Source organism: Pelodiscus sinensis, chromosome 8 (genome assembly GCF_052426305.1).
Source record: "Pelodiscus sinensis isolate ZL-2025 chromosome 8, ASM5242630v1, whole genome shotgun sequence".
NCBI lineage: Eukaryota > Metazoa > Chordata > Testudines > Trionychidae > Pelodiscus > Pelodiscus sinensis.
In genome coordinates this window covers 21,612,935-21,640,541 of record NC_143059.1, presented here as the reverse complement: position 1 = coordinate 21,640,541, position 27,607 = coordinate 21,612,935, and the positions used below count along the sequence as shown (strand labels likewise).

Below are 27,607 nucleotides of genomic sequence, written 5' to 3'. Positions count from 1 at the left end.
GGACTGATTAACACCAGCTTCTCAGGGAGCTTCCTGTTCATTGCTGCTTCCCTGAACCCACTGGAGGAGATCAGGCAGTCAACTGAATTAGTAGGAGCCAGTTAGGCCCTTAAGATGCTGATATCTTCCCTCACTCAGGCCCTGCTACCAGCCTGCTTATTTGTCCCCTTCAATTGAGTGTTGAGAGCTATGATAGCTGGCACAGAACAGCAGTCATGAGTGAAAGAAGAAAATGCCCCTCTGGGGCAGCATTCAGAAAAAGAAAGAAAGCAAAGGAAGCTTTTCTATCTAAACAGGAAGGAGCTCTCCTGAGATACATAGACACAAATGCGATGAGGAGTCCTGTGGCACCTAACAGATTTATTGACACATAAGCTTATGTGGGCAAAGATCCACTTCGTCAGATGCATGTAGTAGAAATTCCAGAGGCAGGTATAAATATACGGCATAAGAAGAGAGTACCAATCAAGAGTAAGGCTAGAGATAACAAGGTCAATTCAGTCAGGGAGGATGAGGCCCACTTCTAGCTACCATGGCTACTCCTAACACAAATGTTCACGGTGAGCCATCCGGCCCCAGTGCAGATGTTAGTGATGAGGAGATGCCTGATCTTCCAGTTAATCAGAGTGCAGGTGACCTGGCAGCTACTGCAGCATCCATATTTCCATCTCAAATGGATGTAAGCATGCACATTCCTAAAGAAAAGTGTAGATCAGAGAAGAGTGTGGTGGAGGTGCATGAAACAGCTGCTGCTGAGTTTAGTTCCTTAAGTCTAGATGATCCAGGCCTATGGACCCACTTGAGCAGTAGCCTGAGGGGCTTCGTTGTACTGCATGGGCCACAGCAAGTGAAAAACTTCATGTTCCCCAAAGACAATGAAAATAGAAGTTTCCATCCAACACATTACTGGTGTGAAAACCCCAATGGTGACAAAGTGGAGAGGCCATGGCTTATATACTCAAAAACCCAGATTGCTGCATACTATTGTTGTTGCAAACTCTTCCAGTCTAATGTTCCAGCCACATTGGGTTCTACAGGAACAAAGGACTGGAAAAATCTGGCTAGAAATCTGGCATGCCATGAGAAGGCAGCAAATCACCAGAGAACATTCCATGGGTGGAAAGAGCTTGATATGAGACTAAGGTTAAAGGCCATCATAGCTGATCAACATCAAGAGAAGATTGCATCAGAGTCTCTTTACTAGCAAAATGTTCTGAAAAGGCTCATTGCCATTGTGAGAATGCTTGCTACCCAAAACCTAGCACTGCGTGGCACTTTAGATCAGCTGTACGTGCCAAACAATGGAAACTTCCTTAAAATTGTGGAGCTGATGGCTGAGTTTGATGCTGTACTCCAGGAGCATCTAAGAAGAGTCACCACCCAAGAAATGTACACACATTACTACCTTGTGAAAACAATTCAAAATGAGATTATACAGTTACTGGCAACAAAAATTAAACAGAAGATTGTGGCAGATCTGAAGTCAGCAAGATATTACTCTGTTATTCTGGACTGCATACCTGATATCAGCCATACGGAACAAATGACTTTAATGGTGCGTTTTGTAACAACTACAGAACCTAATGAAAATGTCCCTGTAATGGTGACTGTCAGAGAGCATTTTCTAGAATTTATTGACATTGATGATACTACAGGAGCTGGTATGACAATATGCTTCTTAGAAAGCTTGAAGATACGGGAATTGCGATAACTGACATGAGAGGTCGGGGATACAATAATGGTGCCAACATGAGAGGAAAGAACAGAAGAGTGCAGATACGGATCTGAGAGTTAAACCCTCAAGCTTTTTTTGTCCCATGCAGTTCTCATTCATTGAACTTGGCGGTCAGTGATGCAGCATCAGCTTCTAGTGAGGTTGTTGAATTTTTTAATGTAATTCAAAGCATCTATGTATTTTTCTCTGCATCAACTCATCGATGGCAAATTTTGAAGCAACTTCTGGGAAAATCCTCTCTGACACTGAAACCACTGAGTGCCATACGATGGGAAAGAACAGTGGCAGAGGGAAATGGAATCACCAGAAACATACATACCTTCAAATTTCTGTGTGGCTTTGTGTTGTGGCATGACATACTGTTTGAAATAAATGTTGTAAGCAAGAGACTCCAAAGTGTTGACCTTGATATATCTGGAGCAATGGAACAACTGGACAAAGCAAAGTCATACCTACAGTCTTACCGGTCAGATGAGGGATTTCAAAATGTCCTGAAGAGTGCACGGAAGTTGGCAGAGGAATGTCACACTGAAGCTATTTTCCCATGCATTCAAGAATACAGGAGTCACCAAAGAAGACATTTTGATTACGAGGCATGGTATAATCCCATAAGAGACCTCAAACAACAATTCAAGGTTGAATTCTTTAACTGGGTGCTAAATCGTGCAATACAGTCAGTTGAAGAACATTTCATGCAGCTCAAGGATCACAGCAGTATATTTGGAATGTTGTATGATATTCCAAAACTCCTCACAATACCTGAAAAAGACCTACACCAGCAATGCAGGGCACTAGAGACACTGTTGACACATGGTGACATGCACGATATTGATGCAAGTGATTTAGGTATTGAACTAAAAACCCTTTCAAGATACATTTCAGCAGGATCAACTCCAAAGGCTGTTCTGGAATATATGTGCACAAATAAGATGACCACCCTCTTTCCAAATGCTTTTGTTGCTCTGTGCATACTTCTAACACTTCCTGTAACAGCTGCCAGTGGATAACACAGCTTCTCCAAGCTGAAGTTAATAAAAACACATCTACGCTCCACAATGACACAGGAGAGACTGGTTGGCCTTGCAACCATCTCAGTAGAGCATGAGCTGGCCAAGACTGTGGACCTTCAGGAAGCAGTTCAAATTTTTGCAACCAAGAAGGCACAGAAATCACCACTTTGATTATTCAAACAGATAAAAATGCCAGTGTTTACTATGCAAACAAGAAAAATTATATTTGCTGTTCAGGCGTTTGAAAGTTAAGTGTTACTTAACATTTTTGGACAAGGCATTTTAAGTTGTTAGTTCTCCTTTATTGGGGTAGGTAGCAGAGCAGTACTATGAGAGGAGCAGAACAGGAAGAAGGTAGAATTGAGACCTTTCAAAGTTTTGGCCCAAGCGAGGGGTCATGGGGGCATCATTTGAGCTCCCCACCTCAGGTGCCAAAATGTTGTGAGCTGGCCCTGGACCTGAGTCAGTTTAATGGCCACTTAGATAAAACATGGGTGAGGAGCCAGGCTCTGTCAGTTACGATCTGATGCTCCTTTGGTTGTCACAGGACAAACTCAGTCCCCAAGCCAGTTATAATGGTCAGTCTCAGAGCAAGTGTATGGATCTTGCTGCATATTATACAAACAATATTTATTTACTACAAAAAATTATAGGATTAATTATAATTTAAAATTGATGTTTCTGAGGGGGACCAGCCTTTGAAAATATTATACCAAATGGTATACCATTATTTTTTTTGTCTTGCATGGATACCTTTACAACTTTTGACCCCTGATGCAGAATGGCCAGTTTGCATATCTATACCTGTATTTTTGGGGCGGCAACTAAATGGCCTCATTTGTTTATTTTCTGGCACCCATTTGTACAAAACAGTCCAATTGACTTTCACGGAAAAATTACAACTTACAACATTGTTTGTAGTTAGTAGGCTTATAGTTTTGTTTTCATGGACTAGAAAATAATACATTATGGTAAGTTCACCTGACTTGAGGATTGGGTTTGGTATGGGATATGAAACTTTTGTTTGATTTTTAAAGCATGAAGCACTATTGAATTTTTTGTAATAAATACACCCCTATATTTGAGTTTATAACCTTGTGGTTTCATGCCTGCATGACATCATTGCCATGCCCCAGGCAAGGTATAGAGTACAGAGCTGCACTCCTGGAAGGGGTGGGGCCTAGTGCATGCCACAACCCCTCCCTTCCTCCCTTCACCCCCCAGCCCTTAGCATCTCTCAGAGAGGTCGCACAGGGCTCTGATGGCAATTGAAAGGACCTAGAGCTCTTACCACTGCTGCTACTGTGTCATGAGCACCGGGCCCTTTTGAGCCATTGTGCCCCGGAGCAGTTTGCCACCTCCCTTGCAGTAGGTGTGCCAACATATCACCTTTGCAAAAAAGTTTCTGGGTAGCAGTGTTAGTGTTATTGTTTTCAGTAGGGAAAGTTTTTATTTATTTGAAAAGGAATTTACAATGATCAGTAAGTGCTAGATTTTTAAACAACTTTTTGGTAGTTTATTAATAAAATTCCTTTGATTGTATGCTCTGGTTCAAGTTGAATATTTAATGTATTACTGTTTTGTTCTGGGTTTTTATCAGTGAACTGATTGTGGTGTTTTGGTTTATGGTGTTTAATTTTGGGTTTGGTGGTATTTGCACTATGGCAATCTTTCCTTTTAGAGTGACCACTAGATACTTACATTTGGGTGTTCTTTTTTAATTAAAGCGTGCACCAACATGTTTGATTTGAACACTGTGTTAGCAGTGATCCCTTTGTAAACTAGATTGATGATCCACTGGGCCATACTGTTGTTAGAAGCTTTACCTTTCATTAGTTTACCTGACAAAATATATCAAAGGGATTATTTTGGATAGTAATAGGCACAGTGTTTGTGAGCAGGTTAAAGGAATGTACTGCCCAGAGAGCTGCTAGACATTTACACTCAAAGGGGTTAAAGTTTAATTTTATACCTTTTGGCTTTTTAGATTCATATGCTATTGGTGCTGGGTTTGTCATTATTATTGTTTTGCAGTAGAGCAGCTGCTAGTGTCACTTTATTGACAGCCAAACAGTACCAAATAGATTTGACTAGCTGGGAAAGCATAAAGGGAAGCTATGGCTGCTTTTTGTTTTAAGTGCTGAAGGTGGGACTAAGGTGCCACACTTTCATTTGGATTTTTTAACAGTTTTTATAAAGGGAGAGTGATTGAAGCATACTTATAAGTGTTTGGCCACAGAAAATAATTATTACAGACTTTTTTTAATAACCAATGTTATTACTAACCTTTTTGGTGATTTCATTTTGTGCTTAACATTTAAGTTTATTTCTTAGAATGTAATACGCAGCTAGCAACAACACAAGAGAAACAACACAAAACATTATTTTTGTTTGTTTTTGAAGTTCTGAAAGAAAAGAAGAACATTCTTTCCTCCCTCCCCCTTGCAGGGAAGGGTGGCAGATTAAAATATATCTTTTCTTTTACCAGTTTTCTTGATGACTTCAGGCAAAACAGAGGAATTACTCCCATACTTTTTTGTTTTTTGTTTTATAGGCAGGTCATGTATAATGGCTTTTACTTATTAAGGGTTTAGGTAAATTATCCCACTGTTTAGTTATTGAATTTTTGAGGTAGTGATAGAAGGCTTATAATTTTTTTAACAAAAAAAGCAATTTCTTCTTACTAATTTAAAATGCACATTAGCAAAACAAATATAAATAATACTCTTCATACAATTCCATCAGGTAGGCCTTTTGGCCTACAGTGACAAGTGCCACTATCCTCTCTATCAGGGCATCAAAATTCATGACAGGAGCTAGCTCCTACAGCTAGAAGAGAAAAGAGCCCATGGGAAGCAAGCAAGATACATTCCTTTGCAATTTCTGCCAAAAATCATGCAAATCCTGGTTTGGACTATTCGGTCACATGAGACATTGCCCAACCATTTATGTCATAGGCTTCAGTGCCCGCCACCTCTTGCAAACAAAATAGCTATCCCATAGTGCCTGTGCCGCTTTAAATTCTGGGTTATGCACCCAGTGCATGCTCGGATCAAAACTGTGCAGCAGGTGGTAATGGGTTCGTGTCATCAGTGTCTCAGAATGCACTCATTTACTCCCTTGTAAGGATGTTAGCTATCGGTTAATATACAGGCAGTCCCCGGGCTACATGGATCCGACTTACATCGGATCCCTACTTACAAACGGGGTGAGGCAACCCCGCACTAGCTGCTTCTCCCCAGCAGACCAGGGAGTCGCGAAGCTAGCGCCCCCCCCCCCCCCCCAGCAGACCAGGGAGACGCGGAGCGGCTTTTCTCAGCAGACACCTCAGCTTGAGAATAAAGGACTGAGGGAAGTGAGGTGTGGGAGAATAAAACTGAGCTCTGGAGAAATGTTTGGCTAGAGTTTCCCCTACAATATGTACCAGTTCCGACTTACATACAAATTCAACTTAAGAACAAACCTACAGTCCCTATCTTGTACGTAACCCGGGGACTGCCTGTAATAGTCGACTAACCACATGAATTCTTAGCAGGTAGTTGACTAGTCTATAGTCCCTGATGGCGGGGCTGCAAGCCAGTGCAATTTGGCCCCACTCCCAGAGAGCCCCCTGCCACTCTGCGAGGTGGTAGCAGTCCCTGTCCATGGAGGGTCCGAGCTCCCTGAGTACAGAGACTGCTGGGGGGAGAGTGGGGAGAGGCTTCCACAAAGCAGCCTCTGTCCGTGGCCAGTAGCAGCACGGCTGTGGACAGAGTCTGCTTCATAGAAGCAGACCCTGTCCGTGGGGGGAGTCTCTGCCCCCCACAAGAGGGGTTGCTGCTATGAAGCAGCCTCTGCCTGCAGCAGGCCTAGGTCACCATGGACAGAGCTTCCCAGCAGCTTCTTCGGGGAGGTGGGGGGGGGGAGATGTGAGTAGTTGACCAGGTTAACCAATAAGCCTGGGCTTATCAGTTAATCAACTAGTCGACTACTCATTCACATCCCAATTTCCTCTCCCCTTGATTGAGATGAACAGCAAACAGTCTTTTTGTGCCGTTTGTCCCTGCTTGCCTGCACAGATCACATAGCAGCACAAATATGGATCCTGTTTTGCATGAAGCCATTGTGATTTTGGTGTCTCCCTTCGTGTGCCTAATGGCGCAGTATGTCGAGGGCATAGGCACGGCACACCAGGAAAAGGTCCAGGAGGAGGAATCGCCTCCATCTCAGGATCCCACAGGCACGCTGTACAGGCAAACCCTTGCATTGAACAAAAGGGAGCCACAGTCAGGGACCACACCTGGGGCTGGGAAGATCAGCCTGTCATCCAGAGGATGCCCCCAAAGGACAGGTTTCAGCCCAGGAGGAGGCAGCTGCAGGCCGGGGCCAGCCCCCAGAGCCTCGCTTTCCCAGGCAGAATTCAGGTGTGGGAGGAGGCGCTGGAGGCCAGAGCCAGCCCCTGGAACATCGCTCCCCGGACTACATGCAGGGCTGGGGGGACTGCTGGATGCAATGGCAATCCCCCACACCCATACCATCCCCCCAAAAGGCCACTGGGGGGGTGGCTGGACCATTGCCTCCCAATCAGCTGCAGTCCAGAGGGACCAGAGTCAGGCTGCATAGGCTGCAGGACCTGATTTGTACATGGAATTCCCACACTTGGACACAAAGCTTTTGGAAACTGAAGGCTGTTTGCATATTCAGTCATGTTAAATGCATGTATAAATCAGGTGAGAAATTGCACGCACCACTTTCTAAAATCACATCCACAAGAAGGTCTTTAATGTAAATCCATCATGTGCTGAGCCTTTTTTTTTAAAATACATTCAGCTAACACAGATTTACATAGTGTAACTGGTATCTAAATTACAGGTTGATCACGTAATTCCTCTCTCATTCAAGATGTAGACATGCAAGTGCTGGGTACACAATAAAAAAGTTAAACAATCTTCTGTTTGAAAATACCATGTCATTCATGGAATAAATGATTCAAGGAATGTTATTTGATCTTCAGCAGTATTGATGATGCATTACTATCAAACACACAGAAACGTCCTGCAGTAACGTATGCTTAAGAAAATGAACAATAATGGCTTCTGATTCTTGTATTCAATAGGATGGGCTGACACCTCTCCACTGTGGAGCAAGAAGTGGGCATGAACAGGTTGTGAAAATGCTGCTTGATCGTGGGGCCCCCATTCTCTCCAAAACCAAGGTAAATTGTACCGTTCACCTGTTGACGAGAATAATCTTTGACCATTCTCTGCATGTAACTATGTATATCTTAAATAGATTAAGTCTTTTGTGATAATATTCTAGCTTCTCATCAAATTTAGACAACTGTGTTAGAGACTGTCCAAGCAGAATGTCATTTGTAGTGTGCTTATGTACCTCTATGAAATAATATGTGCTGGTCATAGACTTTTAATTGAGATATTTTTACATACAGGAAAAAGATTCCTTGTGATCAAAAAGATCAATATGGAATATGCTGTTGCTCAGAATTCAGATGTCTGGAAAACATTGGTTTCTATTTGACTGTTCTGTACTGAACAGATGCAGACTATGTCTTTAGCTTGTTCCAAAGGTACCACAGGGATACAAGGTAACAATGGAGTAGTAATGTTTCCTTGCGGAGGCAGTTTTGTGGTGCTCTTGGTTCATTACCAAGTTCCTCCATTTCCTATCTCTTTGCTTTGTCAGTGCACTTTTAATGCATTGCCATTCTTCCTTAAAGCTCTTTGTGCGCATTTCAAATCATCTTCATTAGGGTGGGCAGCCTACTTCAAATGCAGGCATTCTCATTAAAAAGTTAGCATTTGCCAAACCTTGCTATTCAGTGGAAACTCAAGCACCAGACTTACTTCTGATTTTACGTTAGAGCATAGCTGTCATGAGGTGGCGCTCACCTCCCATAAGCGCCCCCATCTGGCCAAGTGTGTGTACCTTCACTGCTTTAGTTTATCAGCCTCTAAGGCTACTCAGCCCTTCAGCCACATAGCCTGGTGTGAATTACAACCCCTTCCGGGGTACATGGTCTAACAGGGAGGGGCCCATCTCGGTGCCCTCTGTAAAGTGCCTCCAAGTCTGTTTCCTCACTCTGGATGAGAATGGTGCCTCCAGGCCTTCCCTTCCCTTCTTGCTCTTAACTCAGGTCTTTACTTCGGTTCATCCATCTCATCATAGTTCACAGAGTCTATCCAGCTCTCCACTCAGAGGGTATGTCTACACTACAAAGTTAGTTCGAACTAACGGACGTTAGTTCGAACTAACTTTAATAGGTGCTACACTAGCGCTCCGCTAGTTCGAATTTGAATCGAACTAGCGGAGCGCTTAGTTCGAACTAGGTAAACCTCATTTTACGAGGACTAACGCCTAGTTTGAACTAGCTAGTTCGAACTAAGGGCTGTGTAGCCCTTTAGTTCGAACTAGTGGGAGGCTAGCCCTCCCCAGGTTTCCCTGGTGGCCACTCTGGCCAACACCAGGGAAACTCTATGCCCCCCTCCCGGCCCCGGACCCTTTAAAGGGGCACGGGCTGGCTACGGTGCCCGTGCCAGGTGCAAGCCTGCCAGCACCCAGCTAGCAGACCCTGCACCTGGCATGGCACAGAGCCACCCACCCGATGCCCCCCAGCCCACCCCCTCTTGCCGGGACCAGGCTGGCGGCTCCCGGCTCCCGGGAGCTTGCCCTGGACCGCAAGAGGTGGGCACCTTCCTGGGCTAGTGCGGACATCGTGGACCTCGTCCACGATCTCCGCACTAGGCACAGGAAAGTGGCCGTCTAGGGCAGGAGAGCTGCCAGCGTGGCCACTCAGGAGCAGGTGTGCATGAAAATCAAGGGGGTCCACTGAGACCCCCGACACTGAGCCCTGAGCTTACAATGGCCGTCCTGGGTCAGACCAAAGGTCCATCTAGCCCAGTAGCCTGTCTGCCAACAGCGGCCAACCCTAGGGACCCTGGAGGGGATGGACCGAAGACAATGACCAAGCCATTTGTCTCGTGCCATCCCTCTCCAGCCTTCCACAAACTTTGGGCAGGGACACCACTCCTACCCTCTGGCTAATAGGACTCCATGGACCCAACCTCCATGACTTGATCTCACTTCCCTTTAAACTCTGTTCTAGTTGTAGCCTTCACAGCCTCCTGCAGCAAGGAGTTCCACAGGTTAACTATTTGCTTTGTCAAGAAGAACAACTTTCTCTTACTAGTTTCAAGCCTGCTACCCATTCCTTTCCTTTGGTGTCCTCTAGTCCTTCTTTATGAGAACTCAGGAAGAACTTTTCTGAATGCACCCTCTCCACCCAACCCCTGCTTTTAGAGACCTCTATCCTGTCCCCCCTCCGTCTCCTCTTTTCTAAGCTGAACAGTCCCAGTCTCTGTAGCCTTTCTTCATCTGGGACCTGTTCCCAACCCCTGATCATGTTAGTTGCCCTCCCCTCTCCCAGCCTTTCTCTTCCCCTCTCCCACCTCCTTTTCCCAGTCTCCCCCAGTTTTTTTTCAATAAAGACAGAGTCAATGTTGGAAGAAACATTATCTTTATTTTGTACATCAATAAGAAGGGGGGCTAAGGAAGGGTAAGTGGAAGGAGGTGAGGGAGGAATGGGGTACGCGCCCCCGATGGGGAGGACTGGGCTGGCTCTGCGGGCTTCTGGGGGTGGAAGCTCTCCTGCAGCCCCCCAATTACTCCCTCTCCCCAGATGGCAGCCTGCGGCAAGTGCAGCCGGGCTGATGGCCGAGTGGTGTGATGTGCCCAGTGTGGGCACTCAGGGCACTCCAAGCCAGAACTTCTTTGCAAGCGGGGCACCCCTGAGAACTGTCTGTCCGGGGTGGGGGTCGGGACCCTTTAAGCGCAGCCCTCGGCTAGCCTGAGACAGCATCTCCATGCTCTAAGTCCTCCTTTTATGCCCTGCCAGCACTGCTTCCGGCCATCCTTAAGCCCTGTTCAGAGTCCACTCAATGTGGACTTGCTAGTTCGAACTAGCAAAACGCTAGTTCGAACTAGTTTTTAGTTCTAGATGCGTTAGTTCGAACTAGCTTAGTTCGAATTAACTAATTCGAACTAAGTTAGTTCGAACTAGCGCTGTAGTGTAGACGTACCCAGAGCTCTCTGTGGTGCTGCCACTCCCTCAGCCAGCCAGTCATCCCTGGTCTTCTCTCCTTGTGCTCTGACCTGCAACTAACTGCTCCTGTGCTTTGCAGTTCCTTTTGTAAGTATTCCTGGCCCCTTATTGGCCAGTTCCTCCACAGTTTCTCTAGGCCCCTGGACGACTTGTCTATAGTTTTCTGGGATGGGGTGTGGCAGGACCACAGGATTGGCCACAGGTGGCCATAGGACCTGATCTACTCTGATCTGCTTTGATCTGAGGAAGTGGGTCTGGCCCACGAAAGCTCATCACCTAATAAACCATCTTGTTAGTCTTTAAAGTGCTGCATGGTCCTGGCTTTTGTTTCAGCAAGACCAGATTAACACGGCTACATCTCTATTACTATTGTGTCACAATAGTACTTGATTTTTCTAAACTACACCACTGTACAATATGTCTCCTCTTCTTTTTGGAGAACGTAGGAGATCTTTGTCTCATCATTTAGAACACATATACTTGGGTGGAAAAACATGTCATGAAAAGTTCTGCTGTATTAATGCAGCTTGTTGGAGTCCCTTTCACAGGGTTCCTTACCCCAAACCTTTCTCCCTACCTGCCACACCCCAGCACATTTCCTGCTTCTTTCTGTTCCTCGCCTGTTCCGTTCTCTCTCCCTCCTTTTGGACTTGTTTGCAGAAGTTTGGGGTTTTCTTGATTTCTGTTTTTAAGCTTTTATTCTTTTCTTGTTGGCTTGTTTTGTTTCCAGTGGGATATATCTGGCACATGGCCAGGCTGAGGTACCACCATTTGCCTGCAATTGCATATGTGCTGGCATGGCTAATCTGATGTGAGCAAAGAAGAGGTCCTACACGTCCTCTAGTTGTGCAGTTTTCATCAACTCCCAAAGCTCTGGGTTTCCAGCACTGTGCTTAGGAGTCCCTTCCATTTCCAGCTACAGTAGGAACTGCTGAATGCAGCTTTTGTCTGCAGCTTTACCTGCAACACCTTTCTATTGGGGAAAAGCCATGCAGCTTTCCTTCCACTTGCTTTTATCCCGAGTGCCTCTTTAACTCAAGATTACGCCCAGTCACCACTGTCTCTATGATTTGCTCAGTGCAAATGACTTATATCCCTTTGCTTCATTTTTCCATCACAGAATTATAGAATCACAGCCCTGGAAGAGACCTCAGGAGTCATAGAGTCCAGCTTCCGGCCAAAAGCAGGATCAACCCCAACTGAATCAGCCTAGCCAGGGCTTTGTCAAGCTGGGGCTTAAAAACCTCTAGGGATGGAGATTCCACCACCTTGCTAGGTAACCAATTCCAGTGCTTCGCCACCCTCCTAGTGAAATAGTTTTTCCTAATATCCAACCTAGACCTCCCCCACTGTAACTTGAGACCATTGTTCCTTGTTCTTTCATCTGTCACCACTGAGATCAGCCTCTCTCCATCCCATTTGGAACTTCCTTTCAGGAAGTTGAAGGCTGCTATCAAATCCCCCCTCACTCTTCTCTTCTGCAGACTACATAAGCCGAAATCCCTCAGCCTCTCTTTATAGGTCATGTGCTCCAGACCCCTAATCATTTTTGTTGCTCTCCGTTGGACTTTCTCCATTTGTCCACATCCTTTCCATAGTGAGAGAGGGTGCAGAATTGTACGTAAGACTCCAGATGTGGCCTCACCAGTGCCACTTCCCTATATCTACTGACAATGTTCCTACAAATGCACCCCAATATGCCATTAGCCTTCTTGGCTACAGGGACACTGTTGACTCATATCCAACTTCTCATCCACTGTAATTCCCAGGTCCTTTTCTGTAGAACTGCTGTTTAATCAGTCATTCCCCAGCTGGATTTAAAGTAAACATGGCTGCATGCTGTAGCCTAAAAAGTGATTAACTAACTGTATTCAGCAATGTGGCACCTAACGCTACAATACTAGATGGGTCCTAAAACCCGTGGTGTGCAACATGCTAGCCAGTAGCCACATGTAACTTTTTGGCTAGTTGACTTGACCAGTGTGGCTATTTGGCCAGTTGAGTGTGGCTAGTTCGCTATGGTGGCTACTGCTTCAGAACTGGTTGGACACCACGGCGTAGACTAACTATGGTATTTATTTAAAAACTAGGAGCTGAAAGTTTGTGCTGTGCAATTCATAAAGTCATGTGTGTAAACAAGCCAAAAATGGCTGTGAATTTAAAAACTGAGCAGTACTAGGCCATGAATCATAGAATCATAGAACCATAGAGCTGGAAGAGACCTCAGAACGTCATCAAGTCCAGCCTCCTACTCTAGGCAGGACCAATCCCAATTAAATCAACCCAGCCAGGGCTTTGTCAAGCCAAGACTTAAACACCTTTAGGGATGGAGACTCCACTACTTTTCTAGGTAACCCATTCCAGTACTTCACTACCCTCCTAGTGAAATAGTTTTTCCTAATATCCAACCTGGACCTATTCCACCACAACTTGAGACCATTGCTCCTTGTTCTGCCTTCTGCCGCTACTGAGAACAGCCTTTCTCCAGCTTCTTTGGAACCTCCCTTCAGGAAGCTGAAGTCTGCTATCGAATCCCCCCCCTCACTCTTCTCTTTTGCAGACTAAATAGACCCAACTCCCTCAGTCTCTCCTCAGAGGTCATATGCTCCAGCCCCCTAATCATTTTGGTTGCCCTCTGCTGTACCCTCTCCAATGCATCCACATCCTTTTTGTAGTGGGGGCCCCAGAACTGGACACAGTACTCCAGATGTTGCCTCACCAAAGCCGATTAAAGGAGAATAATGACATCTCTGGATATGCTGGCAATGCTCCTCTTAATGCACCCTAATATGCCATTAGCCTTCTTGGCTACAAGGGCACACTGTTGACTCATATCCAGCTTCTCATCCACTGTAACCCCCAGGTCCTTTTCTGCAGAACTACTACTTAGCTGGTTGGTCCCCAGCTTTTAACTATGCTTGGGATTATTCCGTCCCAAGTGAAGGACTCTGCACTTGTCCTTGTTGAACCTCATCAGATTTCTTGTGGCCCAATCCTCCAATTTGTCTAAGTCACTGTGCACCCTATCTCTGTCCTCAAGCGTATCTACCTTTCCCCCTAGCTTAGTATCATCCGCAAACTTGCTGAGGGTACAATACATCCCCTCATCCAGGTCATTAATAAAGATATTGAACAAAACCGGTCCCAGAACCGAACCTTGGGGCACTCCGCTAGAAACCAACCGCCATCCTGACATCAACCCATTGATCACTACCCGCTGGGCCTGGCCTTCTAGCCATATTTCTATCCATCTTACCGTACATTTATCCAATCAACATTCCCTTAACTTGCTGGCAAGAATATTGTGGGAGACCGTATCAAAAGCTTTACTAAAGTCAAGGTTTATCACATCCATTGACTTTCCCACATCCACATAGCCAGTTGCCTCATCATAGAAGCTAATCAGATTGGTCAGGCACGAATCACCATGGTGATTGAACCTGATGATATTACAAACAAAAAATGTTCTCCACCATGTTTGTAGCTGTTTCCATCACTTCACAGTGACTCAGCAAACATTACTGATTGAGAGTGATGTTTGGGGTTGTTGTGCATGGTGATAATTTTGTTGTGTGAGTGGGTGTGTTGATTTGTGTGCAGGGAGACTTATATTGAGAGTTTTGTGTTAATTTGTGGGTGGTGAATGACAGCAGTATGGTGGCATGAGGGGTTTTGTATATTTGCGGTTATTGTGTATGCTGGCTATGTTATGTGGGTAGTTTGTTAATTTGTGGTGAAGGGGATTTTGCTAGGAGATTCATGTTGATTTGTGTGGGTGGCAGTTGGGTGCATGGGCGTGCCAGTTCCCCACAGTAATAAACTGTTACTTGCAGATTAGCTGTAGTGTAAGTGTGGTGATTTGTTGAATTATCTCTTATACTATAGTAGTCTAGGACCCTTGGCATAGCATGCCTTACTATAGCTGTATACCGCATAGGAGAAATTAAATCAAAATTGCTGAGAAATTAAAAATTGGAAAGTAACAGACTTTGAAAGCACATGATTATTCAATCTGGTGATTTATTATCAAAAAGAGTGTTCAGCCACTTTTGTAGCCTGTTTCTTCACTTCGTATCACCTCTACAGACATCTAGACTTCAGAGTGGCATGCAGAGTAACAACCCTGAAATCTTATTATATATGCCCATAAGAAAAGTGAAGAACAAGCAGAAGTTCTGTTGCTTGGGCTTTCTCTCTGATGTGGTAATATTGACAGAATTTATGAGGTAAGATGAGAGGCATAATAACACTGAGGTTATGTCTACACTGTAGCCTTTTGTCGGAAGCACTCATTAGCATTTGTGGTGCTGTCATTTGCATATTCTCTGCCGATGCTTTTTGTGGAAGAGGTTTTTGTGCAAAAACAATTAGTGTAGACGGGTCCATTTTGTGCAAAAAACCCTTTTGCGCAAGGTCCCTTATGCCTCAAAAAAGGTATACAGGATCTTGTGCAAAAAGCATCCGCAGAGATTATGCAAATGACAACACAACAAATGCTAATGAGCACTTCATTTGCATTGTCTTTGCCGACAAAAGGCTGCAGTGTAGATGTAGCCTGAATGACATCCAGTTGGGATTGAACCACCGTATTATCCTCTGGAAAAAAAAATATTTGGCTCAGTTCTTTTCAAATCAGTTAAGAACTTCCTCAAAACATGACATATCTTTTGAAAAGAATTTAAACTTTTAACTCTTAGAACTCTGTCAGTATAATAGAAAAAACCTTCAAGATGATCCAAGAAAAAGGTCTTACTATTTCCTTATAAAGATTGGCAAGTACACAGTTGGCCTTTTCCAGATTATTATATGCTTAATTTTAGTTACATGGGAGGCACAATGGCCTAATGAAAAGAACATGGGACTCTAAGTCAAAAGACCTGAATTCAAGTCCTCATTTTACTGGTGACTTGCTATGTGAGATGGTGAGCAGGTGACTTGGTATGCCTCAGTTTCCATAATTTAAAAAAAATGAGATTAATGAAACCTAATCCTTTATAAAGCAATTTGACAATTAGAGATGAAGGATGTGCTATGTAACAACCACATGTCCTTATTTTTACTGATTCTAAAATTCATTTGTCTTTGCCACTCAGATGTTAGCTATAGTCATTTGATCACTTGGGTGCTCTACTGTGTTTCTTCTCAATTATCATATGACCATCAACTTCTTGGTTTCTGTTTTCTCTCCTGGATTTCTTCTTAGTTCCATGGCCCTGTGTGTTCTCCTAGGCAGCAGGATCCAAAAGTGCTTTTTACAAACATCAGTGAATTATGCCTCACGATGGGGCTGTGATAGAGAAGCATTTACAAGTGGAAAGACATGGACACACAATTGTGAAATGGCATGCCTAGGGCCACAGGGTGTATCCATACTAAAATAGCACAAGGAATAAAGTGTGTGTGTTAGCCACATGATCATCTTCCATCATCAGCAGTTGTCTGCTGCTAAGATTCATTATTATCCAGTCCCAACCACTGGTCTGTGCTGTTACTTCTTGCCATCTGCGGCTGCTTCTCTAAGCTTTTCTCCAGATACTGGCCAACTCTTCTACTTAGATGTGGCCATCTCTGCTTCTATTTTGTAATCCACTCTGCTCGCCCTCCACCTCTGCTCCTCATATTCTGTGCTTTCATATTCTGCTCACCCCTTCCCACATCATTCTGGGTTCTAATGGCCTCAACACCTCCTCCTCTATAGTTACCTCTGGGACTCGGAGTTCCTTCTGTGTATTCCAAGTCATCCCACCTCATTAACAAGTTGTACAAGGATAGTTTATTTAAACTACACTTTTCTCATGTGAAGGACCTGCTACTACTTCACAGAACTATGTTAAACTTTTTTACGGTAACAAATAGCTTAGGACAATCTTTTATGCCGGAAGCTCTCTGCTCTTACCCAGAGAGCTTAATCATTTTTACTGGGCGGTGGCATGTCATTGGGAATAGGTAGAGAGGAACCCACAAAATAGTCTTAATTTTAAAATATAGTACAGTCTGAGAACCCCTGGTTTTATACATTTTAGGTACTTCATCTGTTGAAAATGCTGATTTGCCTTCATCCATCTATTTTGTCCTTATTTAAATCCTAATGCCATGAAATGAAACCAAAAATTCAGAAATAAATTCTGAGTTTTGTCTGAGTTATTTCTTCGTATGGTTTATGTGTGTATTTACGATATATTTGAGAAAATTTGTCTGTTTGTATGTTTGTATGTTCAAGAACTCCTCTTAAACAGTAAGGGTATGTCTAGACTACATGTCTCTGCCAACAGAGACATGTAAAATAGGCTACCCGACATAGTCAATGAAGCGGGGATTTAAATATCCCTGGCTTCATTAAAATAAAAATGGCTGCCGCACTTACCGGCTCAGCTGATCGTTGGCACAGCACGCAAGTCAAGACGCGGATCGGTCGACAAGGGAAGCCCTGACCCAAAACAGGTTCCCCGCCCGCCCCTCTCATAAATAAAGACAATGCTGAAACATTTTGTGTTTGACATAATATTTTATTTAAAAATGAAGCCCACAATTGGGGCCAAGCCCCCATCTGGCCACAGCATCATAACACACCTGCACTTCCCCCTCGGCCCCAGGACTCCAAATCTGAGCCTATCATAGTGGATCACAAGCTACATAGGAGTCAATAGTGTGACACTGTTGCAAAAAAAGCAAACATGTTTCTGGGATGCATTAACAGGAGTGTTGTGAGTAAGACACAAAAAGTCATTCTTCTGCTCTACCCTGCACTGATTAGTTGAGCACCACATTTCAAGAAAGATGTGGAGAAATTGGAGAAGGTCCAGAGAAGAGACACAAAAATGATTAAAGGCCTAGAGAACATGTCCTATGAGGGAAGACTGAAAGAACTGGACTTGTTTAGTTTAGAAAAGAAAAGACTGAATGGGGACATGACAGCAGTTTTCAAGTATTTCTAAGGATGTTACAAGAAGCAGGGAAAAAAATTGTTCTACTTGGCTTCTGATGTTAGTACAGGAAGCAAGAAGGTTAAATTGAAGCAAGGGAGGTTTAGGTTGGACATTAGGAAAAAGTTCCTAACTGTCAGAATGTTTAAACACTGGAATAAGTTGCCCAGGGAGGTTATGGAATTCCCCTCACTGAAGATATTTAAGAGCAGGTTAGGCAGACATCTATCAGGGATGATCCCATTTTAGACGGTGCTTTGTCACGCCATGAGGGCAGGGACTTGATGACGTCTCACAGTCCTTTCCAGTCCTAATAGTCTATAATTGTATGATTCTGTTCCAGGGGCTTAGAGCAGGCATGCAGAGTGCCACCTCTGCCAGCTGGCCCCAGCACAGAGCTGCCATAGCAGCTCTGTTCTGGGTCGGTGGGGGAGGAAGGGACTGTACCTTCTCCCCCCAACAGCTGTGGCAGCTGTGTGCTGGGACTGTGGGGGGAGGTGCTTCACTCCTCCTCCACCCCCCCCCCCCAGAGGTCATGGCAGCTTTGTGCTGGGAGAAGGGGCACCTCCGCTTACCCCCAGCTGCATCTGCTCAAGAAAAGAGGGTGCCCTCCCCTCCCCTGACCTGGGCACCCAACGTGGAGCTGCACAGAGCTGCTGCTGCTGGGGGAATAAGTGGACCTTCCTGGCCTCTACCCAGCCTACCCTGGATTTGGCCCATGCAGGGGACATGCACCTCTCCCCTGGCTGTGTCAGCTGGAACTGCAGCAGCTATAGAGAGGCATTTCTCACCTGGCCCCAAGTTGTTGCGATGGGATGGTCCTCTCTCCCTCTCTCTTCTACCGAATCTCTCATTTCCAGTCCCACCTCAAAATAATGATTTACATGAAACATGTACATTTTCATTTTATTTTCCAGAAAAACAAAAAGTAATTGAGATAAGGACCCGAGCAACACAGGGTAAATCTTCTAGTATAAGATATGTTGTTGATTGAGTTTTGTGAGCAGTATAAAAACCATTTTCATCACAATTATTGTTCAGAAAGATGAATGTCTAACAGAATTTTCTCTAGAAAACATGGCTTTGCAATGTTTTCATTAGGCCAAATCATGAGTTTTTATATAGAGCAGATCTACCGTGGAAACTTTTGCTATTTTAGCAATGACACTTAGAGGGTGGTTTAAGATATTTCTGTGTTGTTAAAAACTGAGTGTGGATGCAATTATATACTGCCATAAATGTGCTTTGGCTAGTGTACCTGATTTCACTGAGGGACCATCGATAAGCTGCATCTCCTGTAGAAGGGATTGCTGATATATTTTTCTAGTGTACATCTGCCTTAGTTTTTGTTCAGGCATACTTGGTAATTTTGCCTGAATAAAGAGCTCAGCAGTTGACCAGTGCACTTAGCTTCTATCAAATGCCATGTGAGATTTCTCATAACAAAGGCGCTCGTAAAGCTCTGCTGCAGAGGGGCTTTTCAGTGGCAAGCATACAATTCTATCTGCCTGTCCTTAGCAATTTGTTTCTTTCTGTTTACAGAATGGTTTGTCTCCATTGCACATGGCAACACAAGGAGATCATTTAAACTGTGTTCAGCTTCTGATTCAGCACAACGTGCCTGTTGATGATGTCACGAATGACTATCTGACTGCACTGCATGTTGCCGCCCACTGTGGCCACTTCAAAGTTGCCAAGGTTCTTTTGGATGAGAAAGCTAACCCTAATGCCAAAGCACTGGTGAGTATGCAGTTGGTTTCTAGTCACAGCTAAGCAGGTTTCTAAAACTGCAGTGCCTAATCGTCAAAAGATGTTTTCTGTTGGCTGAAACTTTACAAGTTCTGCTATTCAGCGAGGCTAAGACTATATTTTTAGAATTGAAGAAAAGTTATTGTAGCTCTCAATTTGGTATTAATATTTTTTTTCTGCAGTTTGTGTAACTGTTGCTTATGAATTCTTAATAATGATTTGTGTAATTTCTAGTGTAAGCAGATCCTCTTTGCATTTTGATAGTTTATTGTGATTCTCTAATTCTGAATAGAATGAGTGACTATGGTCTTAACTGCTGCAGTTGTCAGCATAGGAGAAATTCTGATTTTCTAAACACTTGCAAAGAGGAAATGAGTAAGTAAAATTTAAAATAAAAAGACAATTTGAATACACAAATTCTGAAATTTGCAAAACAGGAATAAGTAATGTACCAGATATCTACAGCATTCATAGTCAGTTGATTCTTTATAGTCACTTTTCTACATTTGAAACAAACAAAACCAAACTCCTTAAAACAAATAAACTGTTTCCAAAATGTGTGTATGTATTATTTTAAGCATCTCATGGCTAACTTTGTAAAGAAATATGTCTGTATAACTATATCTTTAATAATAATTCTCAACAAATTTGAATTCTTACAGTAATTGTACTATACGTTGTTATTGTACGGGACTCAGATTAATGCTGTTAGGCTGTGGATTTCATAAGTACTACATGAGTTCTGTATAGAACTACAGATCTCTACAAAATCAGGGCCGTCTTGTGACTCCTTTTTACAATTGGCTTGATTTACAAGTCTCAGACACTCTCTTCCACGCGTACTCCTCCCTTATCTTCATTGTCTTTGGTAGAAGAGTATTTTGTGCACTGTTTATGAGTGCAGAATGCTACTTGGCTTCTAGTCCTATAATATTTATTTCGACTGCATTCTGAAATCACTGATGTCTCATTAAATATGTCAGAATATCTTGGGCAGGGCTGACGCATGCCAGCTAATCACTCATCTGAATCGGGTAGCCATAAATCTCCTTATTCCCCAACTCATTCATGCATAGGGTCAGATTGCAATGCACTCTGATCAAGTTGCTTCTGCTGATACTTACATGATGTGCCTTCTATGCTGGGGACCTCACAACACGGGGACAATACAGAGCTATGTCAGTAGTTCTATGCCACCCATAGAGACCCCTTATGTCTGGGAGCCAGTTTTGTCCTATTTATACTTCAGTGTGCTCATTTTCCAATTCTTTAGTACTAGTTTCTCCAAGTCACTATCCTATATTAGTGGGTCTAGGTAAAAGGAGGCTCTGTTTATACCTAAGTGGAACATACACTGGCACTGACTGAATGCTATGAAGGCACATGTTGAATGTGCTGTTGTTGTAACCGTGTTGGTCCCAGGGTGTAAGATAGAAAAAGGGGGGGGGGGGTGAGGTAATATCTTTTTATTGAACCAACTTCTGTTGATGAGAGGGACAAGAGCTCAGTGTAGCTTGAAAGCTTGTTCGCTTACTAACTGAAGTTGGTCCAATAAAAGATACTACTTCACCCATCTCATAGCTCTGTGAAAGCATATGGCATTCTATACTGCTGTAGCTAAGATAGCTAATGTCATCAGATCAGAGGCCCAGTTCAGTAAGTTGTTTTTAAAACTTCTTCATGAAAGCTGTTGTGATATGTATTGGCACTGAAGATGCTATCGTAAGCAATACTTTACCAGTCTTGGCTATGCTGGATAGCTTGTTTTCTTATTTCACTTTCTTTGTTTTTTCTTTTACTGCTTCATCGCAAATAAATTAGCAAGTTACATGTGTGCTATGTACCTCATGGAAATTTTTCTTCAGTAGATAACTGTGACAAAAATAGTGAAAGAAAAATAGCGACAAAAATAATTCAGTAAAATGAACTTTAGTAATGGCATAGGTGGTGTATGAAAGTGTTTCCTTTCTCATTAACAGAATGGTTTCACACCACTTCACATTGCCTGCAAGAAGAATAGAATTAAAGTTATGGAACTTCTTCTAAAGCATGGTGCATCTATCCAAGCAGTCACTGAGGTAAGGAGTATAGATGCAGAATGGTTTGGTTTCTCGTGCCAGTGCAGCACTATTCAATTAAAAGATATTTGTGAATTGCTTAATGCAGATACACCATTAAAATAAAAAATTATTTTCAACTAGATAGCAACAGATTAACAATTGCAAATAGAAATATACTCAGTTCAGCTGTCAGATCAGAGCACATACATAATGAATTTGCTTTAAAATGAAAAGATGACATCTCATTAGAACTCATGGGGAAGATTTTTGGAAAGGATCTCCATAGTTCTGCCTGCAGATTTGTGCACATGGAGTGAAATTCATCCCCATACAGAGGGTCAACACTAATCCTATTTTGAAGGGTTATGCAGCTCAGGCCCCCAACCTCCACACAGAGGATTTCCAATTAGATCACTTGCTGCATCAAAGTGTGTTACGATCTGGTGCACATCCCATCACCACTGGTCATGAAGGCACATTTGACAGGGCCCAGACATCATCAGCTAGATTCCTTGCTCATATCCCAATCCAAGAGATCTGTAGAGCCACAATCTGGTCTTCGATACACGTGTTCACAACTCACTATGCCCTTCCTCAGCAAGCTAGAGAGGACACTGAGTGTTGTGCTATGAGCAACATGGCCCTGTACTCCTACCCACCTCGGTGGATACTGTTTGGAAGCCACATCACTTGGAATGCACATGAACAGGCACTCCAAGAACAAGCTGTTACCTGTTCCATAAGTGGGGTTCTTCCAGGTGTGTTGCTCATGTCCATTAGATGACCTGCCCTCTTTCCCCACTATTGGAGTTTCTGGCAAGAAGGAACTGAGGGTGGGGGGAATGTACGGTGCCCCTTATGCAGGCGCTAAAGATGCCTATGTCTCTTTATGCTTCAGTCACTTTTCCAGAAGATATGCATCCATGCTGATGATGGGTTCTGCTCAATAATGATCCAGAGCTGGTGTTCATTTTTATCGTTTGAGTCAGCTACCATCAGCAGAAGGTTGATTTTCTTTGTTGATGGTTCAGGTTTTAAAGTTTCTGTATCAGAATGTTGCTTTTTTAATATATCTGAAAGCATATCTCGTCCCTCAATCTGAGATTTTGGACAGCACTTCATATTCAGGAGCTGAAATTTATAAAAATTTCACGTTGGTATCTTCTTTGCATTTTGTAGCAGAATGCAGATAAATCAGAATGGAAGACGTACAGTTCTCCATCAGGGAGTTCAGTCAAAAATTTAATTAACCCTAATTTTTTTGTAATGATAATCATCACCATGGAAGTATGTCCTCTGGAATGGTGGCTGAAGCATTAAAAGCCATACAAATGTTTAGCATATCTGGCACATAAATAACTTCCAGTGCTGGCTACAAGTATGCCATGCAAACACCTGTTCTCACTTTCATATAGCATTGTAAACAGGAAACAGGCAGCATTATCTTGATTGTCTTAGCAGTTGGCTGGACGAGAAGTAGGACTGAGTGGACTTTTAGGCTCTAAAGTTTTACTTTGTTTTGTTTTTGAGTGTGAATAATTGTGATCAGAGTTAACTGTGTAAGTTAACTGCATTTAATCAACAATCTTAGAAAATTCCTTTACTGTCTTTAATATTGTTAACTTTATCATAAAAGCAAATTTTAAGTGAAGCAAATTTTCGCTTCCTCATGAATCTGTAGATTTTAGTGAAATCATCTATGGCTGAACAACATACAATATTTATTATTTATACCTCTCAATCCTAAGCAAATATGGAGCCCCATTTCTGTGTGTGCTTTAAACTAAGTATTTGTGTCTTTTCAAGATAAAGGCCTTGTTCAGTCATGTGACAACAGCAAGCACTTGGGTATTCACTGTCCCCATACTTTGTTAAAGAAGACAATATAAAAATGTTTCTTGTTTGTTTGTTTGTTTTTGTTTTTAGTCGGGCCTAACTCCAATCCATGTGGCTGCCTTCATGGGACATGTAAATATTGTATCACAGCTGATGCATCACGGAGCATCACCCAACACCACCAATGTGGTAAGCAATGGCTTTCTTCTCAGTAGCATTGAAACACATCTTTAATGAACCAGAATCTCTGAAATTGGTATTTAGCTAAAAATCCAATACTGTAAGATGCTGACCACCTTGTGAGAGATGGTTAGAATTAATAGCTTCTACAGAAGTCAGTGGGAGTTGTGGGAGCTGAAGATCATACTACACTTAAAATTCAGATCAGACTAGTTAACACTGCAGAGAACCATAAGGAAGCTGACCTAACTCCCGGCAGTGTAGATGCAGGTAGGACAACAAAAGAGTTCTTCCATCACCCTAGTGATAGAAATGTAGCCGTGTTAGTCTGGGGTAGTTGAAGCAAAATGCAGGACAATGTAGCACTTTAAAGACTAACAAGATGGTTTATTAGATGATGAGCTTTCGTGGGCCAGACCCACTTCCTCAGATCAAATAGTGGAAGAAAGTAGTCACAACCATATATACCATATATGGTATATATGGTTGTGACTACTTTCTTCCACTATTTGATCTGAGGAAGTGGGTCTGGCCCACGAAAGCTCATCATCTAATAAACCATCTTGTTAGTCTTTAAAGTGCTACATTGTCCTGCATTTTGTTCCATCACCCTAGTTTCCATAGCTTGAGGAGATGGATTACCTATATCAGCTGACAAACTTCTTCCATCAATGTAAGACACATCTACACTGTGACACTGCAGCAGCATAGGTGTGGAATTGCAATGTAGCTCCCTCAGGGTAGATATGGCCTTAGTTTTACCCTGAACTGATTATATTAATCTACTTATTTGCTAACCTAAAGAATGAGAATTCACTCACTATAACGGGTGGGGAACCTAAAGCTTGCCTGGATCCAGCCCCTGAGGCTCAATTCCCCCCCCCCCCCCCAGCACTGGGGAGTCCATTGCTGCCCTCCAGGCCCCCCACTGTTCCCCTTTGGGGCTGGAGCACAGAAAATCTACTAGCCTAGGCCTGACTGATTTTTCTGTGGGTCAGCGGCCCCAACCCAAAAACGGTTACCCGCACCTGCACTGTAACTTAGCTTAGCAAATCTAGTTTTTTACAAGGGCCCGTGACTCTCGAGCACTGCTTCCTCAGAACTCCAGAGGCTTTGCTATTTAAGGCAATTTCTGTTGTTGTCAACAGATTGCAGCAGATTGTCAGGACATATTACATGTGTCCATACAGCCATAAAGTTCACTGTTACTGGAGAAGCCACTGTGAGCCCCAAGGCTCCTAGGGAAGTGCATTTTAGGTGTGTACTTGACAGATTACAGTCATTGCTTTAGGAAAACACTTTCAATTTGGCATGAAAGTCTCCAAAACAGAGAGATGGACACTGTCAGAAGAGAGCACTGTATAGATGGTTTGTTTTGTGAACAATTATACACGCATACAGCACTGTCTGTAATTTAAATAGCTTTTACATTAAGAGATCTAGTGAAGTACAAAGACCAAGAAAACAATTTCCCTCCTGAAATTGTTCTGGTTTCCTTGGATATGTTTCTTTTGTTAAGCCTTGGATTTATGTACTTAGTAATGATTTGTGTGTGTGTTCACTCAACTGAGTATTTATCAAATCACAACATACATTTGGATCAAAAGCAGCAATGTAGAGGAAAATCTGCACATCTGTATACATTTATATTTTAGCATTCTAAATATTTGACCAATTGAGTGGTTATTTAATTCGACATCATTTTAACATTGTAAATAGAATACAAGTGACCAAGAGAATTGCTTTCTTTTCAACGAAAGGAGGAAACACTAATGTACTATCCTATTAGCAAACTGATGCTGGAATAAATTACTTTCTGAAGTGCCAGCTCTAGAGGTCAAATACTGATTTGCTTCCACATTCTGCTCACAAACTACTCCTTAAAACAATCATGTGGTGATTATTTTAAATTGGGTCATGAGTTTTTTGCACTGATTAAAAAATGTTTGTTTTGCTAAATCTTTGACAATGTTTTGCTTTCACTATTGCATGTCAGAGAGGGGAAACAGCACTGCATATGGCTGCCAGAGCTGGCCAAGCAGAAGTTGTTCGATATCTAGTACAAAATGGAGCTCAGGTAGAAGCTAAAGCTAAGGTAAGGTGATAGTCCATGTATAATAAATAAACAATGGGTACACTTAGCAAACCTAGGGAATTTTATACATTAAAATGAAACATTTTCTTCCCTGCCTCTGGGGCAGGAGGGCAGCAAGAAAGTGAAGCCATGTGTTGGTCTTTATACTGTGGTATTGATCTTGATGTTTCTGTTTGGTGGTGAGTGAACTGCAGGGCTGTGTCTAGACTGTATCCCTTTTCCATAAAAGGGATGCAAATTAGACACTTTGCAATTGCAAATGAAGCGGGGATTTAAATGCTCCCCACTTCATTTGCATAAAAATGGCTGCTGCTTTTTTTCCAGCTCGGAGCTTTGCCGGAAAAAAGCGCCAGTCTAGACATGGATCTTTCGGAAAATAAAGCCTTTTCCAAAAGATCCCTTATTCCTTTTTTTAAGAGGAACAGCTCTAGATCTACTGTAGCATTGATGAGGCCCTTGGTGCATTGTGCCCTGCAATATCATTTCATGGTAAAATAATACAATGCAGGGCCAGATTGAGAAACTTGAATACCTTGTTTTTCTGTTCTTGATCAGCGTACATGAGGAGCATTTTTTGTAACATCAGCAAAGCATCTTCAGGCACTAATCATATGACAAAAAGGAAAAACAACATGCCATAGTTTTAGCCTTGATACAATGAACAGTCATTTACAATCACATATGTTCCTGATGTAGACTGTACTATATTCCTGTCATATTTATATTTAGGATGACCAAACGCCACTACACATTTCTGCCCGATTGGGAAAAGCTGATATAGTGCAACAGTTGCTGCAGCAAGGAGCATCTCCAAATGCAGCCACTACTTCTGGCTATACACCACTACATCTTGCTGCTCGGGAGGGACATGAAGATGTAGCCTCAGTTCTTTTGGATCATGGTGCATCTTTAGCTATAATTACAAAGGTAACAGAGTTGTAGAAGTGTTAGCTTGAATGTTTGGAAAGGATTCATAATAGTTCACAGTGAATTAGATGCAGGAGTCACATGTGCATACCAAATGACACAGAAATGAACTGTATTTTGTTTATTTAAGAGGATAAAGATAACATGTTTTCACTTCTGTGCTTGATTTATAACATAGCATTGTGATAAAAACCATACTGTTTTTTTAGTGTCATGGATCAGTTGTTCTCATGGATATCTATAATCTGTTTTGATAGACCTGTCTAATTTTTAAATAACTAAACTTAGTACATTTGTCTAGCAAAGCCAATGGTGCTTGATGGACATCGGCTGGCAGAAGTGCAAAATGAATGCCCCCGATGGAATACTAATTTCTAAGTTGTTTTCCATAAGACAAAAACATTTCCACTGTGCCAAACAATAAAGTTTGTGCCCTTGTCCAGGCAACCTGTGATCCTGAGTCCCTTTGTGTGTGTACTGATTTCACAGAGAAAGCAGGGCAAAGCTGAATTTTTCACCAAGTGGCTTAAATATGAATGGTTCCAAACTATGTCCAGGACCACTGGTGGTTAATGGAAAGCTATTCTGATTACATAGTTGGCTGCTACTCCTTGTTTCCATGGGTATCTGGATTTTTCCCTGCAAAGAACCCACCTCCAAGTTTATGAAGATATCTGGAAACAAAGAAGAGATAGACTAGCTGTCCCTACCATGGTTCCCAACTATATAAGAGCTTCAGAGGGGTAGCCAAGTTAGTCTGTAACAGGAAAAACTGAAAAAACAACAAATAGTCTAGTAGCATCTTAAAGACTAAAAAACCATGTAGATGGTATCATCTATATCATCTGGATACCGACTATATAAGGGAAGGGAAGGAAAGGAAACAAGGAGTATCATGATAGGCTAGAGCCACCTGACTGGAACTGCCACACACCTCTGAGGCTATGTCTAGACTGCAGGCTTCTTTCGAAAGAGAAATCCGCTTTTTCGAAAG

At 42.8% G+C, this 27,607-nt stretch overlaps 1 protein-coding gene across 31 annotated transcripts in view; it reads left to right on the top strand.

Moving 5' to 3' along the window:
* Nucleotides 1-27,607, top strand: part of ANK3 (ankyrin 3) — a 639,900-nt gene that overhangs the window by 441,135 nt on the left and 171,158 nt on the right. For all 31 annotated transcript variants that reach the window (XM_089780093.1, XM_089780092.1, XM_089780089.1 and 28 more), the window contains 6 exons: nt 7,841-7,939; nt 19,309-19,506; nt 21,495-21,593; nt 23,502-23,600; nt 25,588-25,686; nt 26,416-26,613. In XM_089780093.1, coding sequence (XP_089636219.1) covers nt 7,841-7,939; nt 19,309-19,506; nt 21,495-21,593; nt 23,502-23,600; nt 25,588-25,686; nt 26,416-26,613 — 792 coding nt within the window. The remainder of the gene's footprint in view (nt 1-7,840; nt 7,940-19,308; nt 19,507-21,494; nt 21,594-23,501; nt 23,601-25,587; nt 25,687-26,415; nt 26,614-27,607) is intronic.